Below are 15,502 nucleotides of genomic sequence, written 5' to 3'. Positions count from 1 at the left end.
TTAATTAGTTTTAAGCAAGAATATTATTTCCCTCCTCTCACCTTAAATCCCCACTAGCTCGTAGTCGGCCGCGAGAATAAATAAAAGGCCTCCCTCTTTTCCCTGCTAACGTAGAATTAATACGAATTGTACTTGGCTCAGTAAAACAGAAAATGTATCGTGCCGTGTGAAATAAACTAATTTTAAACCTATTATCTTAAATCATTTAATTACTCTTCTCTTGACACACAATTGACAATTGACACATTTCCATCAATCCTTAATGACAACACGTATTTTTATAACTTTTCAAGGAAAAATTTTATGATTTTTACCAATCTTGAAATTGTATCCTCTATGGATTAATGTCGGTATCACAAATTTTCGTTAATGGAGTATTAAAGAATGTTGTACTAATGCAGCAATGAAATAAAAAAAATGATCCTTGATTTTGAAACCTTTGATCGCGAGTATCACCGGGAACGTCCAACTAGCATTAACTGAAAGTCAATTTTCCCCATACTTGGCGCTATACTAGACATTAGCCAAATTCAATTGAAGTTATGACAAACTAAAGCAATTTTTATTATGATGCATACAAAGTTGGTTGTAACTTTTCACTGTAGACTACTTCCACAAACAAGCGTAATTCTTTTTTTCATGACTATTTTCAGTAATGGATCGACTAGATATAAAATAAAACGATAATTTTTGAATATATCGATGTATTCGTTATTACAATGATAAAAGTGTTTGATTAAACTCGTTTAGCTTTTCACGAAAATATTTACTATTGTCATTTATTTCTGATAGCAACATATTTCTTAGGGTCTGAAGGTTGGGCATTACTTCACAATCTCTTATATTCAATAAGGTTGAAAAATAATTATCCCACAAGTTTTTTCGAAAATATCGTGGCATTCGTGTTTTAATATACCAGTTGTCCATGTCTTTCTGAACCTCCATATATCTTCCAAACAGCATCACATGCGTTGTTCCTGCAACACCATATAGATCTGGCTGGAACGTCCAAGGGCGGTTTTCAAGCATTTCAATACAAGTAAAACTTTCTGTTTTAACAACCTGAAACAAACAAGTAAAATAACCAGTGAAAGCGCTTTTATTTTTGCATGCAAACCAGCGTCACCTTTTTGAAAGCCGTTTTTTTCGGAAAAAGCTTTAAATCAATGGAGACTCCGAAGTCAATTAACTGCACAGAAAGTGTGCTGCATCCTAAGCTCAATCTGAAAGTTTAGAAGTTGCAAGATTATTTGCATCTTATGTTCTATTCAAATCTACTTACGGTTTCATCAGCAGAAAATTATCCGGCTTGATATCCGCATGGATAATCATACAACTATGCAGATGGTCTACAATAGTCAGAATTTGAGTGGTGATGAATATAGCAATGAATTCATCGACGTTTTTGCTTGTGACTCTTTTAATCACATTGCAAACATCCAAGATATTACCAAAAGGTGACAATCGGGATATCAAAATACTAGCGTTGTTACCAATGATTGCATAATCCACACTCATGAATCCGGAAAGCTAAAAATATAAATGTATAAGGAACAGTCTCCAGTCACTTTATCTAACAGTTACTAAACTCACCAGAGCGATTCTCATAGTCACTTAAGTTACCGGCTTACATTAACCAAGATTCAAATAAATGAATGACTGTGAGAATCGCTGATTGGTATCTTCCTATGAATGGGCAAACGATTCGTATGGACCAGTTTAAAAAAAAAGTACATTTAAATTGATGGTTCGAAAGTTGTGATGGTTCGCAAGCCGAAGTTTGTGTGAGTAAATAATTGCGAGGGAAGCTTCATAGTCGCAAGGTTACAGAGTCCGCTTTGACAAGCGGGTGGTCGTGGGTAGAGTGTCTATTTCTCGACGGTTCGCGGTGTAGCATTACCATAATTTAGGTTGTTCATTAAATTACAATTACAATTGAAAACAAACGATGAACAACCCCTTGTATATTTGGCTCGCTCAATATAAAACCTTCCTTCTTTTCGTTCTCACCTTATCAAGAGAGTGAGTGTGCATCTTTAGCTATCTCGCGCAGAAGCGTTTGAGAGTATGACTAAGGTGTATACCCGAACTTCGAGTGGAGTAAGTCAATACCTTGGGGATACTTTAGGGGATGGCTTCCGTCACCAATGAGTTTGGGTGAAACACTCGTAATAATTTCGTGAATTATTACGTAGCTCCGGCCACGATGGTTTCTAGGACCATATTTTTATCTGAGGGAGCCTTAGCTTTCTCGATCACTTGTTCTTGGATTGTGAAAAAAGTTGGAGCGGCTTTTCTCTAGTACGCCGCGGTGTGGTTGAAAAGGTATTCAAACCACGTGAAAATGTTTTACGTTAGGGAAGTACTAATAATAGGATTTTTTCCAGAGTAGTCAGTAGTTTCCAAAGTAAGCATAGTGAGTGCATGATAAATATCGTGCGTGCAAGAATTGTATCAAAGGTAATTAACTTTCAACTTGAAAGATAACGATGTGCAGAATCGTAAATCTGTTATATGCGTGCTCGTGGTGTAGATATCGCTGGAGATTCCCGACGCACCACCAACTCTACGTTTGAACCCGCTTCAGACCCCGAGGTCCCGTCTTCTAAGAACAAGTTCCTGGTTAGCTACCACGCGGCCGGAAGAGCGCCGATCGTCATCAACGCGCTAGGCCGGGAGCAGCACGCTGAAGTGTCATCACCGTATACCTGAACTGGACCAGCAGAATCTACAGGAGGAATCCTAGCACGTAAAAGAATCCATGGTTGAGAGTACGTTCCTTAATACTTTTATCATGCGAATGATCGATAATTGAAATCACTCGGTGGTAGAGAGGGTAGATTGTACCGTTAAATTCCCCTTATTGGAAAGCTAAAAAGCTCTAGGGTTCGAGACCCGTCATCGTCGGTTAGTTTTTTTTGTATTTTTTTTTTGTATGATTTGGACCACTGCGACCATTATTTTGATCTTTTGTGGTATACCTCTTCTTTAGTTTAGGTACTCGTGGCAGACATATCACTATTGATGGAAGTGATCGTCGTTGTCATATCGCACCCTTTCTCCCAATTAGGCACTGAATTTCGTATGAAATGTATTACCTCATTAAGATTCGCGGACCAGACCTCAAAAGGCTCCAAAGTTCCTTTTCCAAAGGCTCTTATTCTGCGCTGTATTAGTGCACTGCAGTAGCAGAGCAAATGTTCTGCGGTTTCACATTCGAACCCGCAGAGACGACAAATTTCGTCATCTGACTGACCAATTTGTCTCAGGTGATGCTTACTTGGACAGTGTCCTGTAAACAGTCCGTTAAATTGCTGGCTTTTCTTGACGCTTGATTTTATAAAGCGTTTAGACTTGCGTAGCCCTACTGAGCATATCCAGTTCTCTTGTATTGTCCTATGTTCCCAGGTTTTCAATTCTGCTTTCAAGGCGCTTGATGACACCCCGCAGAACGGTTCTGGGCCAATGAAATCGGTACATGACCCCTGTCTAGCTAACGTATCGGCTTTTTCATTGCCTTCCACTCCGCAGTGACCAGGAACCCAGTATAAATACTTGGTTCCTTTCTGCCAGTTGTTTCAGTGAAAGGATGCACTCCCATACTAGCTTAGAGGTACATGTAAAGGCTTTTAGTGCTTTTAGTGCTTTGAGTGCTGCTTTGCTATCAGAAAAAATGCATATGTTAGCATGCCTGTATTTCCTAGCCAAACAAACTTGTGCACATTCATAAATAGCAAATATTTCGGCCTGTAACCCTGTAGGCCAACGGCCCATTGGTATCGAGATACTTATCCCAGGACCATTTATACCTGCTCCGGTTGAATCATTCATTTTTGAGCCATCTGTGTAAAATACGACAGAGCCTTGTCGGATATTCGGGCCACCTTGTTCCCAAACTTCCCGTTCGGTCTCTATGATTTTAAAAGGTATTTCGAAGTTTGCTTCTGTATTCATCCAGTCTTCGATACCTGGTATATGTTTGCTCAGCTGGAAATGTTTGAGGATTGCCAGCTAGCCTGTCTGATCTCCATCATGTACTTTTTCAAGGCGTGTTAGTCTCAATGCACTTTTTTCTGCCTCTAGTTGTACTACCTGGTGGAGTGGTAATAGATGCAGAATTGCATCTAAGGCTTTCGACGGAGCACTTTTCATTACTCCTGTAATTGCATTACAAATTAGCCTTTGCAACTTGCCAAGCTTGTTCTGCGTTGACCTTTCTTTTGTTTTAGGCCACCACACTAACGAGGCATACGTTATTCTTGGTCTTTTTATTGCCTGGTACAACCAATAAATCATACTTGGCCTTAGACCCCATGTTCTGCCAATAGCTTTGCTACATGCCCAGAGGGCATTCGTAGCTTTACCGATGACATATTCAATATGTGCATTCCAGCTGAGTTTCTGATCTAAAACTACTCCAAGATGTTAAGTCTCAGTGGAAAGCTGCAATGTGGTCTCGCCCAGCTTCAGGCTCTTAATGTTGTACCTTTTTTCCGGGTGAAGGGAATAATGGTTGTTTAGAGGGGTTAATGGTCAGCCCCTCTTGTCTACACCATTCTAAAGTATAGTTTAGAGCTAACTGCATTCTCTCCGATACTGTACTGTCGAATTTTCCCCTCACAAGAATCACAACATCATTTGCGAATCCGACCACTTCGAAACCTAGCTCAGGTAGGTTTCTAAGTAGCTGGTCTACGACCAATGATCACAGCAAAGGCGATAGAACTCCACCTTGCGGGCATCCCTTAGTTGTGTTCCTTGTAAGGGTAGTATTACCCAATACTGCAGTTATCTCACGACTATTCAGCATGGTTTTGATCCATTTTGAGATATATGTAACAAACCCATGGTGTCCCATTGCGTTCAACATTGAGTGATGCGATACATTATGAAAAGCTCCCTCTATGTCTAAGAACGCAGCGAGTGCGATTTCTTCTGTATCTATAGATTTCGCTATTTTTGTCGTCAGCATATGTATTGCATCCACTGTTGACATGTTGCTTCGATATGCAAACTGATACCTGCTCAGCGGAGAGGTTTTTAGGTACGTTGATTTAACGTGATAGTCAATTAGTTTTTTCATAATTTCTAACATAATGGAGGTTAGACTAATTGGTTTAAAGGCTTTTGGAAGTGTTTTGTCGCGCTTCCCAGCATTTGGTATGAAGATCACTCTCGTTTTTCTCCAGTTGGTGGGTATGTAATTAAGTGTCAGGCTTGCCCTAAATATCTCGGTTATGAATGGAATCATTACCCTTCCACACCGTTGAAGCATTATTGGTGGTAATCCATCCAATCCCGGGGACTTATAGGGCTCGAATGAGTTGATTGCCCATTCCACTTTCGATTCTGTGAAGATATCGCAGGCTATGTAATGCGCATTTGTCCTAGCGACAGTCGAACCAGCACATGGCGCATTTGAGTCCTGCGTTTCTTCTTCTAGAATGGGTCGTGATCCTGGGAAATGTTTCTCCATCATAACATTGAGTGTTTCAAGAGAATCGGCAGTAAAAGTACCGTCGTCCTTCTTTATTCTGCCCAAGCCATTCGTGTGATCTTTGAACAGGGCTTTGTGTACTCTTGCAGCTGCAGGGGTGCTTTCAATTTGTTCACACTATCATCTCCATCCCCTCCTGCGTGATTTCCTAATTTCTTTATTGTATTGCGTAAGGGACTCTCTATAAGCATCCCAATTTGAGGTTAACTTGGCTCTGTTGAACAACCTTATAGTTAACTTCCTCAGTTTTTCTAGATTTTTGTTCCTCCAAGGCGCGTCTTTGTTGGATACTCGCGTCTTGGTTGGACAGCTTTGGTTATAAAGGGCTATGATTTTATTCGTAAATTTTTGTGATGAATCCTCCAGTTCTTTCATTGTCTGGATTTGCCCTTCAAAGGTAGATTCATCACGAACTATTTTTGAATGAAAAAGCTCCCAGTTGGTTTTTCTAGGGTTTCTATAAACTTCCGTTACTAAGTCCCCTGCGTTATAGTCAAACAAAATTTGCTTGTGATCCGATAGAGAAATCTCATCAGATACATGCCAGTTGACGATTTATTCCGATAGTTTAGCGCTCGATAAGGTTAGGTCGAGCACTTCTTGTCGAATTGCATTTACAAAAGTTGGATTATTACCTCGATTGCATATATAAATATTATTAGATAGTATATATTCAAAAAGGCACTCACCTCTTTTGTTTATGTCTGTGCTTCCCCATATTGTGTGATGGGCGTTTGCAACACACCCAACGATGAACTGCTTATTTTGCCTCTTGCAGTGTGCTATAAACTCCTGTACTTCCCTGGGAGGGGCTTCTTCTAGTTCCCCTGGGAAGTAGGCGGAGGCCGCCATTATTTCTGCTTTTCCCCGTGTCGTTGGCAGTTCCACTTGCACAGCTACTATATCCCGTCCGATGAATTCTGCAAGTGGCGTAAAATTGGTATTACTACTTACCAAAAGCGCTGCTCTTGGTGCAGGCGCAGAATCATCATAAAGGAGCTTACCCTTATTTGTTGAAAGTCCTAAGATTTTATTTTTGTTCACCCATGGCTCTTGGACAATAGCCACGTTGATGTTTTCTTTGGTGAACCTGCGACAAAGGATTCCGCTTGCCCCTTTTGCATGATGCAGGTTCACCTGGATGAACTTAATGTTCTTGTCGTCCATCTCGGTACAACTTTGCTCCCGGGGGCTTCTTTCGCTCCCCCTGCGTACGGTGATTATTCAAGGGTACATTTGAGTGCTTGTTTTGCTCTCCCTCAGGTGTGCTCCCTTGAACAGGCTGTTTACACCGGTTTTTGCTATCACTCGGTAGTGAAGGCAGAACTTTTTCGGCAATTACAGCATTTTTCGTGGATCCAAACCTGGCGCTTTTGAAATTTCGACCAGCCCTGATTTTCCGCGGGTATATAATTCCGAATTTATAATTCAGTTTGTAGTTCCAATCAGCGATTTTTTTCGCTGACGCTTCGTCTACTGACAGGATAAGCTGCACATGATTCTTGATGGGCTTGCGCTTTAACACCCTCCAAGAATCAGTGGCAATGGCCTTCAACCAGGGCCAATATGGTTTCATTGTCGTTTTTCTCCCTTTTGGGGAAGAAGACAGCTAAAATTTCTGGTCTCGGGATAGATTCACTATCAACAACCATCAGATCAACTGTTTCCCATGGCTTGATACTCGGAACAATTCCTTTCAGCCAGTCTGCAGTTTCCTGGTTCTGGCACTCTATTACCATAAACCCGGACCTAAACCAGCAGTTGGTGAATTTGGGCTTGAATTGTTCCTTTCTCTTATCAACGACTATAGCCAGGATGGACTCTTCTACTAGTTCCATCATGGTAGTCGAGAGCCGAGACATCGGATAGTCCTTAGGCATCAGTCCAACCTTGAACTGGCTAAGGACTTCAGTGTAGGTAGGAGGCGCTTTAGGTTTACCCACCGGGCTATTTGCAGTCCCAGTGGCATTACCTCTGATCACCTCCATCCGCCTATTCACTGACTACTTCCGAGTAGCAGTAGAAGTCTGACATTCCTTCTTCCTTTTTGGAAGAGGATTGCTTTCACTGCAGTTAGAGGAGTCGATCTGTCTCGGTCTCTTGACTGTCTGACCGCTTCGACTAAATGTACCGACTTTAACTCAAGCCACATGGAAAATGTTTGAATAGTACGGCTACTCTTAGATAAAGCAATGGAAATAATTAGAAGGTAAGAAAACAAAGAGGTTCGAACCCCGCAATGAAAAAAAATGACAATGCAAAGTTGTATTAATTACTAAATGTAAATGCCAACATAATACCTATATAGTTTTCAATCGCAATCTATTTTAGTTATTTTTCTGGTTTGAGGCGTTTTCACGTTCGGATATTTTGTGGTTCATTATATTATAATCGCTTTGAATTAAAAGCAAGCGAGGTTGGCTTCAAGTCTGAAGCCTTCCCAGTGATGATAATCGGCCAGTAAAATCTATTTGGCCAAACCGATTTCATCGTGTTGTGGTTTGTTATTCCTGGTAGTTTTCTCTAAGGTTTGATGGAATATCGAAATTGTTTTCGGTAAGGTAGAATCGTTTCAAAGGAATCAGGGAACAAACAAAACCCGCCCGAAATAAGGAGGGTTTCATTAGCTTGGCAAGAACAACAAAGGTGGGTGGCCTCTCGCGATAGAGTGGTGCAATTAAGCCACCCGCAAATCCCCAAATCAGGCTCCGGTCCCAACCGTCCCGTGTTATTTGTATTGTGCCATGTCAAATAAATGTGTGAAAAAAAAACCGTCCCCTGTTACAAATGGCACAATATTTGAATAATTTTGCTTAAAACAAAATCTTCTTGAGTATTTTCTTTAATTTTTTTGGTAAATCTGAATGGACATTTGTTTTTGTTCAGGATTTAAAAAATACATTCGCTTTATTAATATTTTTACTGCAAAATTTTATTTTTACATTTTCAAACATTTTCGACTGTGTATTGATCATTAAATGATAAGTATCTATATTTTGTTGCACACTCGTTAGTTTTAAGCTCTTGTTTTTTGAGTATAATTATTGTATAATCTAACCTGTATTCTTGGCAATACTACATTATATAAATTTATTCTTGAAAATGGACAAATTTCTCTACGCTGAACATTTAAACTCAGAAGAAGTTGACTATGAGTTGAATATTCGTGGTCAACTGAACGAATCAGTAAATGAACTTGACCTGGCAGGCAAGCAAAGATTATTTAGAACTTTATTCAAATCAGATATTAAAAACAGGAGAAACTATCCTTCGCCATTCAATGTGTCTGAAGAGTTTTGTTACATTTCGCAATGGGTTGCAGCTTTAGGGTGATCACTGACTCGTTTTTTCATGTTCTTCAAGTGATAACGGCTCGGATAATGCCCTGTTATTAGACCAGTATATGTGCTTAGATCTTTCTTTGAAAGCGGGGGGGGGGGGGTACCCCGCGTTCCCTAAGCGCTTAGGCTAAACTATTCGAAAACTTCTTTCAAAGTTGCATCTTTTCTTCATCAAGCCTTCATTGTTGGTTACTAGGGAATTGATACGAATAGTTTTTAGAATATTGAGATGACCTGTAAGGTCACCTTCGAAGAGTTTCAAAAGTCTTTTGATCCTTAAATCTGCTTCTAATTGTAAAAAAAGATGCAGTGGAAGCATAAAGAGTAAAGCTTCTAATGCCTTGATTGGTGTACTTCTCATTGCACCCGTTATTGTTATTTTTTAAACTTATCTTAAGCACCTCTTTCTTTCGTCTTTGACAATCAGACCAGTAAAGCGTAGGTAATTCTGGGTCTCACATTAGCCGAATAAATCCAATGGATCATTTTCGGTTTAAGTCCCCCTTGTTTACCGAGAGGTTCATTACATATACATAGAGTATTTGTGACTTTGCCTATTACCTGCTCTAGATGTGTATTCCAGGTAAGCTTTTTTGACAAAAAGTACCCCGAGATATTTGACGTTGTCTGAGAGTTCCAAGAGCTCACCTTTCAATCTTACATTATTTAGCATAACTTTTCTCCTTCGTGTAAATGGAAAGATAGAAGTTTTTGAAGGATTTACATTTAGACCTTCCTTATCGGATTTACATTAAGACCATCCTTAAACAATGTTTAGGGCAGTTTGCATTCGGTTAGCGATGATAGCGTCATACTTGCCTTCAAACCCTTCATCTATCTTTTTTTTTGAGACAATCAACTGTTAACGACTTAGGTAAGAGCTTCCAAGGTTTGCTGATATTCCTCTTTTTGATTTCTCTAGTTTTGTAACAATGACAGACGATTTACCCTCTTGATATGCAAATTGATATTTGCTGAGAGGAGATTTAGAAAAATATGATGGCTCTATGTGTTTTTTTTTTGAGAAGAAGTGATGATAAGCTAATATACCAAAAGAATTTTGGTAATGTTTTGTTTCTTTTATTGGCCTTGGGGATGAAAATAAATCGTACTTGTCGCCACGCTTTCGGAGTAAAACCTAGAATCAGGCTTTTTTTCAATCAATGTTTATTTGACACGGCACAATACAAGTCAATGTTTTACGGAGCCAATTAGATCTAGAATCTTACTTCATAAAGTATCCTAAAAACTAAAGACAAATTTTTTATCCTCACTTCATTTTTACCCATCCTCACAAAACTAAAACGCGTTTTAAAATTGATGATTTGTTGTTGGGGCGTCATGATGTTCTTCAAACAGCCAAAAACAATGACCAGCTATTTGTTATGTTCTCCTAAACGAAGACACGAACAGTTTTCCTCGGGCCTCTAGTTGCTGGTATCGTACGGGGTCTAGTTGCTGGTTCTGGATCGGGGGTCCAAACGTGTACTTGCGGTTAAGTTAGATGTAGGCGGAGAGGAGTGGAACTAGACTGGCGCATGGATGGATTTCAGGAAAATGTATATGAAGGACAAGTAGGGAAGGTCAAGGCTCGCCAAGACATCACGAACAGGAACAGCTGGCTGTCTACCCTCGGCCTGCAGGGAAGCTATTAATTTAAGCCTGGCGCCACGGTGTTCAGGGCAAGACCAAACCACATGCTCTATGTCGTGATAACCTTCACCACAGGCACAGATACCGCCTTCCCCAAGCCCAACACGATGGAGATGCGCGTCAAATCCATAGTGATAGGACATGAGCCGAGACATCATGCAAATGAAGTCTCGACCTACATCCAATCTCTTGAAACACGGGTTCGTCGATACCTTGGGGATAATGGAATGTAACACCCTTCCCAGTTCCCCCTTGGTCCAAGAATTTTGCAAACTGATGATCGTATTCTAACGTACAAATGCGAAAAATTCATTAAAGGCAATTGGTCTTTCATAAATTTCACCGTTTGTTGCGCCCACCTTAGCCAAAGAGTTCGCTTTCTCATTGACCGGTATCGAGCAGTGAGAATGGACCCACGCTAAGGTAATCTGAAACGATTTTTCGGAGAAAGCACTCACATATTCCCGTATTTTCCCCAGGAAATACGGAGAGTGCTTAACATCTTTCATCGATCGGAGAGCCTCAATGGAACTGAGACTGTCCGTAAAGATGAAATAATGGTCCGTGGACATTTTTTCGATCATCCCTAGGGTGTACTGAATTGCAGCTAATTCTGCGACGTAAACAGAAGGAGGATTATCGAGCTTATGGGAGACGGTTAAAGTGTTATTGAAGGTACAGAAGCCAGTGGACCCATTGAGAAGTGATCCGTCAGTGTAGAATATTTTATCGCAGTTAACGTTTCGAAATTTATTAGAAAAAATTTTGGGGATCTGCTGCACGCGTAAATGATCCGGGATTCCACGAGTTTCTTCTATCATGGATGTATCGAAAAACACAGTAGAATCAAAAGTATTTTATAAGTTGACACGATTTGGAATATTCGAAGAAGAGTTAATATTTTGTGACATGTGATTGAAATACAATGTCATAAAACGGGTTTGAGAATTAAGTTCGATTAACCCTTAAAAATTTTCAATCACAGGACGGTTCAAGACCTCACATTTGATAAGAATACGAGAAGACAGACTCCAGAAGCGCTTTTTCGATGGTAGAACTCCAGCTAAGACCTCCAAATTCATCGTATGGGTTGATTGCATGCAACCTAAGGCGATACGCAAACAACGATATTGTATTCGCTCCAGTTTGATCAAATGTGTGCTTGCTGCGGAGCGGAAGCAGAAACACCCGTACTCAATTACAGACAATATCGTTGTTTGGTAAAGCCTTATAAGGTCTCCCGGGTGTGCTCCCCACCATGATTCGGTTATTGTACGAAGAAAATTCACTCTTTGTTTTTCATCAGATACCTCACGTGACAATCCCAGGTGCCTTTAGAGTCGAACTAGACCAAAACCTGAGAAATCGTTTCACCCATTAATCGTGGCTGGAGCTACGCAGGTTCATGCTTCCTAGAAAAAACTACTATCTCAGTCTTCTCCGGAGAGAATTCGATACCTAGCTGTAGAGCCCAAGCAGATAAATTGTCCAAGGTATCTTGCAATGGTCCTTGCAGATCGGTAGCTTTGGCTCCTGTAACAGAGTTGTCGTCTGCAAGTTGTCTTATCGTGCATGAATTCGTGTAGACAATCGTCGATGTCATTTACGTAAAAATTGTAAAGAAGGGTGCTTAAACATGAGCCCTGGGGAAGACCCATGTAACTAATTCGAAAAGTTGCCAAATCGCCATGCGTAAAATGCACGTGCTTTTCGGACAACAAATTATGCAAAAAATTGTTTAAAATTGGAGAAAATCCTTGCCGGTGAAGTTTGCCCGAAAGAATTTCAATTGAAACGGAATCAAAAGCCCCTAAATGTCCAAGAACGCAGACGCCATTTGTTTTTTTGCGAGCATACGCCAGCTGAATATCTGTAGAAAGCAACGCAAGACAATCGTTCGTCCCTGTGGCACGGCGGAAGCCAATCTGAGTATCTGACCATTTGATTCGACCCAGCGGTCTAAGCGACGGAGTATCCATCATATTTTCCATCAATTTCCGGATACAGGTTAGCATTGCAATCGGCCTATAGGAGTTGTGATCAGAGGCTGGTTTTCCCGGTTTTTGGATGGCGATCACCTTCACTTGCCTCCAATCCTGCGGTACAATGTTTTGCTCCAGGAACTTATTGAGCAAGTTCAACAAGCGCCTCTTGGCAGTGCCGAATAGATTCTTCAACAAGTTGAATTTGATTCTATCTAACCCAGGTGCGTTATTGTTACAGGACAGGAGGGCAACTGAAAATTCTGCCATCGTAAAAGGTGATTCTATCGCGTCGTGACCCGGAGACGTATCGCGAACAAGGTTTTGAGCAGGAACAGAGTACGGACATATCATCCTGGCAAAATCAAATATCCACCGACTCGAAGACTCCTCGCTCGAGTCGGTGGATATTTGATTTTGCCATACGATTTCGCATTCTTCGGGTTGTGTTCCAAAGAGTGCTAATCGATGTCTCCTTCGACGTCTCGTTTACGAACCGATGCCAATATCCGCGTTTCATTGCTTTAGCCAAGTTTTTAAGCTTGGTGTCAAGCTCCGAATACCGTTTAAAGTCGTCGGCCTTGTCTGTATCCCGGAAGGCTAAATACGCGTCGGATCTTTGCGTGTAGACATCAGAGCACTCTTTGTCCCACCATGGAGTAGGAGGCCGTTCTTTGATTGTTACGCCTGGATATTTTTTCGTTTGGGCTTGTAACGCACCGTCGAGAATCAAGCCCGCAAGGAGGTTGTATTCTTCATGTGGTGAATGATGTTGAATCGACTCGACCGCTTCTGAAACCATTTCCTCGTATAACTTCCAATCGATATTCCGTGTGAGGTCATACGGAATATCAATTGGTCGCGTGCGAGTTGACCTGTTAGTAATTGAAATTAGAATAGACAAATGGTCGCTACCGTGGGGATCGAGGATTACCTTCCATGTGCAATCCAACCGTAGCGTCGTGGAACATAAAGATAGATCTAAAGCGCTTGGGCACGCTGGAGGTTTCGGGACACGAGGTTAATACGATAGAGAGAATAGAACTTTTTAATCTCTAGAAGTACTCCTCCATACGGGGTGTCCCGATCAAGACGAATAATATTAAAATCATGGAAGTTAAGATCAGTATTCGAAGTAAGCCAAGTTTCACAGAGGGAAAATGCATCGCATTTTTTTATTGATCAAAACTTTTTTTTTTTTTTGATTTGCAACGTTTATTTTAGCCTCAATTGGCATTTACCATCACAGAGCCGTGTATCATGTTACAAATGTAAAATTATAGTTAATAAAATATGCAATTACAAAATATTATAATCGCAACCAAAGACTTATCCTAAGCATTTCATAATTTTATTTTCGTTCTTTTGAGAAATCTGTGAAATATCTTCATGGCTTCGACATCTTTAAGTCCCAGTAAATCGCGGATAGGCATTTTACTTCTGCTTTTGCTCTCAAGAGAGGTCATGAGTTCAGCTCGGTACTCTGCGTACAATTCACAATCCCAAGTCAAGTGGTCGATGTCCTCGTAGCCTTTGCCGCAAGGACACATGTTGCTTTCCGTGAGTTTTATTCTGTAAAGATGAGAGTTCAAGCAGTAGTGATTCACAATTATGCGGGTCATATCACGTATGAATGTTCTGTCCACATTTAGCAAATGGAACCAGGGTTTCTTGCTAACGTTTGGAAATATGCTAAACAGTGACGGCCCATTGTATCTTTATCCCATATTTGTTGCCAGTGGTCATAAGCCCTTTTGGCTATTTCTGGGAAAAACTCTGTACATTCAATATTTCTTTCAAAAATCTCACCCTCCATCGCACCTTTTTTGGCTAGACTGTCAGCATGTTCATTCCCAATTATATGTGAATGAGATGAACCCAAAGAAACTTCAAATCATATCTTTTATTGATAAGTTCAAATACAAGCTTTCTTAGCTCAAAAATTATGGGGTTTGTCTTACTGTTAACTTTGATACTACGCAAAGCAACAAGAGAGCTTAAGCTGTCTGAACAAATCAAATATTTTTCTGGAGGATAAATTAGAATTCGTTGACATACAAAATATATCGCTGTCATTTCCGCTACAAAAATCGAACAAGGCTGCTCCAACTGATAGAAACTCTGTTCCCGTAGACTGTGCGCACCAAAGCCCGAGTGTGTTTCAATCACTGAGCCGTCTGTGAATATTATGTTTTCGCTTGCGTATTCAGAGAACTTTTCATTACATAATGCTGGCAAAATTCTGTGAATCATAAATTCAGGAACCTTTATCAACTCTGCATGTATAGACAAATCAATGTTCATAACAAACATTCTTGTGCAATCCTCCAACTCAAAATATCTGATAGAATTACTTTTTCTGGTGGGCAGGCTGAAGCATTCTCGGTAACTTGTTAGAAACTTGGATTCAGGGTTGATCTCAAACAAGCCGTCTAGTTTATGGATAAATTGCGTGTCGTTAACGTGAGCTGTTACAAGGAACCTACAAGCCAACTCATTAAATCTCAAATACAGTGGTAAAACTCCTGCCACTACTTCCAACGACATATTATGGGTCGATCCCATACTTCCGAGACAGATTCGTAGACATCGGTATTGAATTCTTGCTATTTTCAACATGTGGGTATTCGCAGTTGACATGAATACGAAGCAACCATATTCTAAGACGGAAAGAATTGTGGTTTTATAGAGTGTTAGCATTGTAGTGGGATGTGCTCCCCACCAAGAACCCACAATCGAAGTTAGAAAATTTATCCGGCGACTACATTTACGTACTAAGTACTGAACATGGATTTTCCAGGAATCACCTTTCATGTTAAGAGAGATGTTCCATTCTGTGTATCTCCTTGTAAATATCATAAACTCCGTTTTTTTACACGAAAAAGTCAAGCCATTTTTCATAGCCCAGTTGTCTAAATTATTTAGAGAACGCTGTATCGATTGTTGCAGTAATTTTCTATTTCTACCAGATGCCCAAAGGCAAGCATCGTCTGCAAATTGCGTCAGGACACAATCATCTTCGATACATG

General features: G+C 40.4%; 1 protein-coding gene across 4 annotated transcripts in view; it reads right to left on the bottom strand.

The window, feature by feature from the left end:
* Positions 1-687: 687 nt before the first annotated feature.
* The window catches only part of LOC129731895 (uncharacterized), a 131,732-nt gene continuing 116,917 nt past the window's right edge, over positions 688-15,502 (bottom strand). For 2 of the 4 annotated variants that reach the window (XM_055692256.1, XM_055692257.1), the window contains exons 8-10: positions 1,283-1,530; positions 1,127-1,223; positions 688-1,062 (exon numbers count right to left, since the gene is read on the bottom strand). In XM_055692256.1, coding sequence (XP_055548231.1) covers positions 715-1,062; positions 1,127-1,223; positions 1,283-1,530 — 693 coding nt within the window. In that variant the 3' untranslated portion in view covers positions 688-714. Of the gene's footprint in view, positions 1,063-1,126; positions 1,224-1,282; positions 1,531-13,819; positions 14,046-15,502 lie in introns of those variants that run through there. The other 2 variants (XM_055692258.1, XM_055692259.1) reach the window with 2 other exon arrangements.

Source organism: Wyeomyia smithii, chromosome 3 (assembly GCF_029784165.1).
Source record: "Wyeomyia smithii strain HCP4-BCI-WySm-NY-G18 chromosome 3, ASM2978416v1, whole genome shotgun sequence".
Classification (NCBI taxonomy): Eukaryota; Metazoa; Arthropoda; class Insecta; order Diptera; family Culicidae; genus Wyeomyia; species Wyeomyia smithii.
Note: the sequence above shows the minus strand (reverse complement) of the source record. Positions and strands in the feature narration are given on the sequence as shown.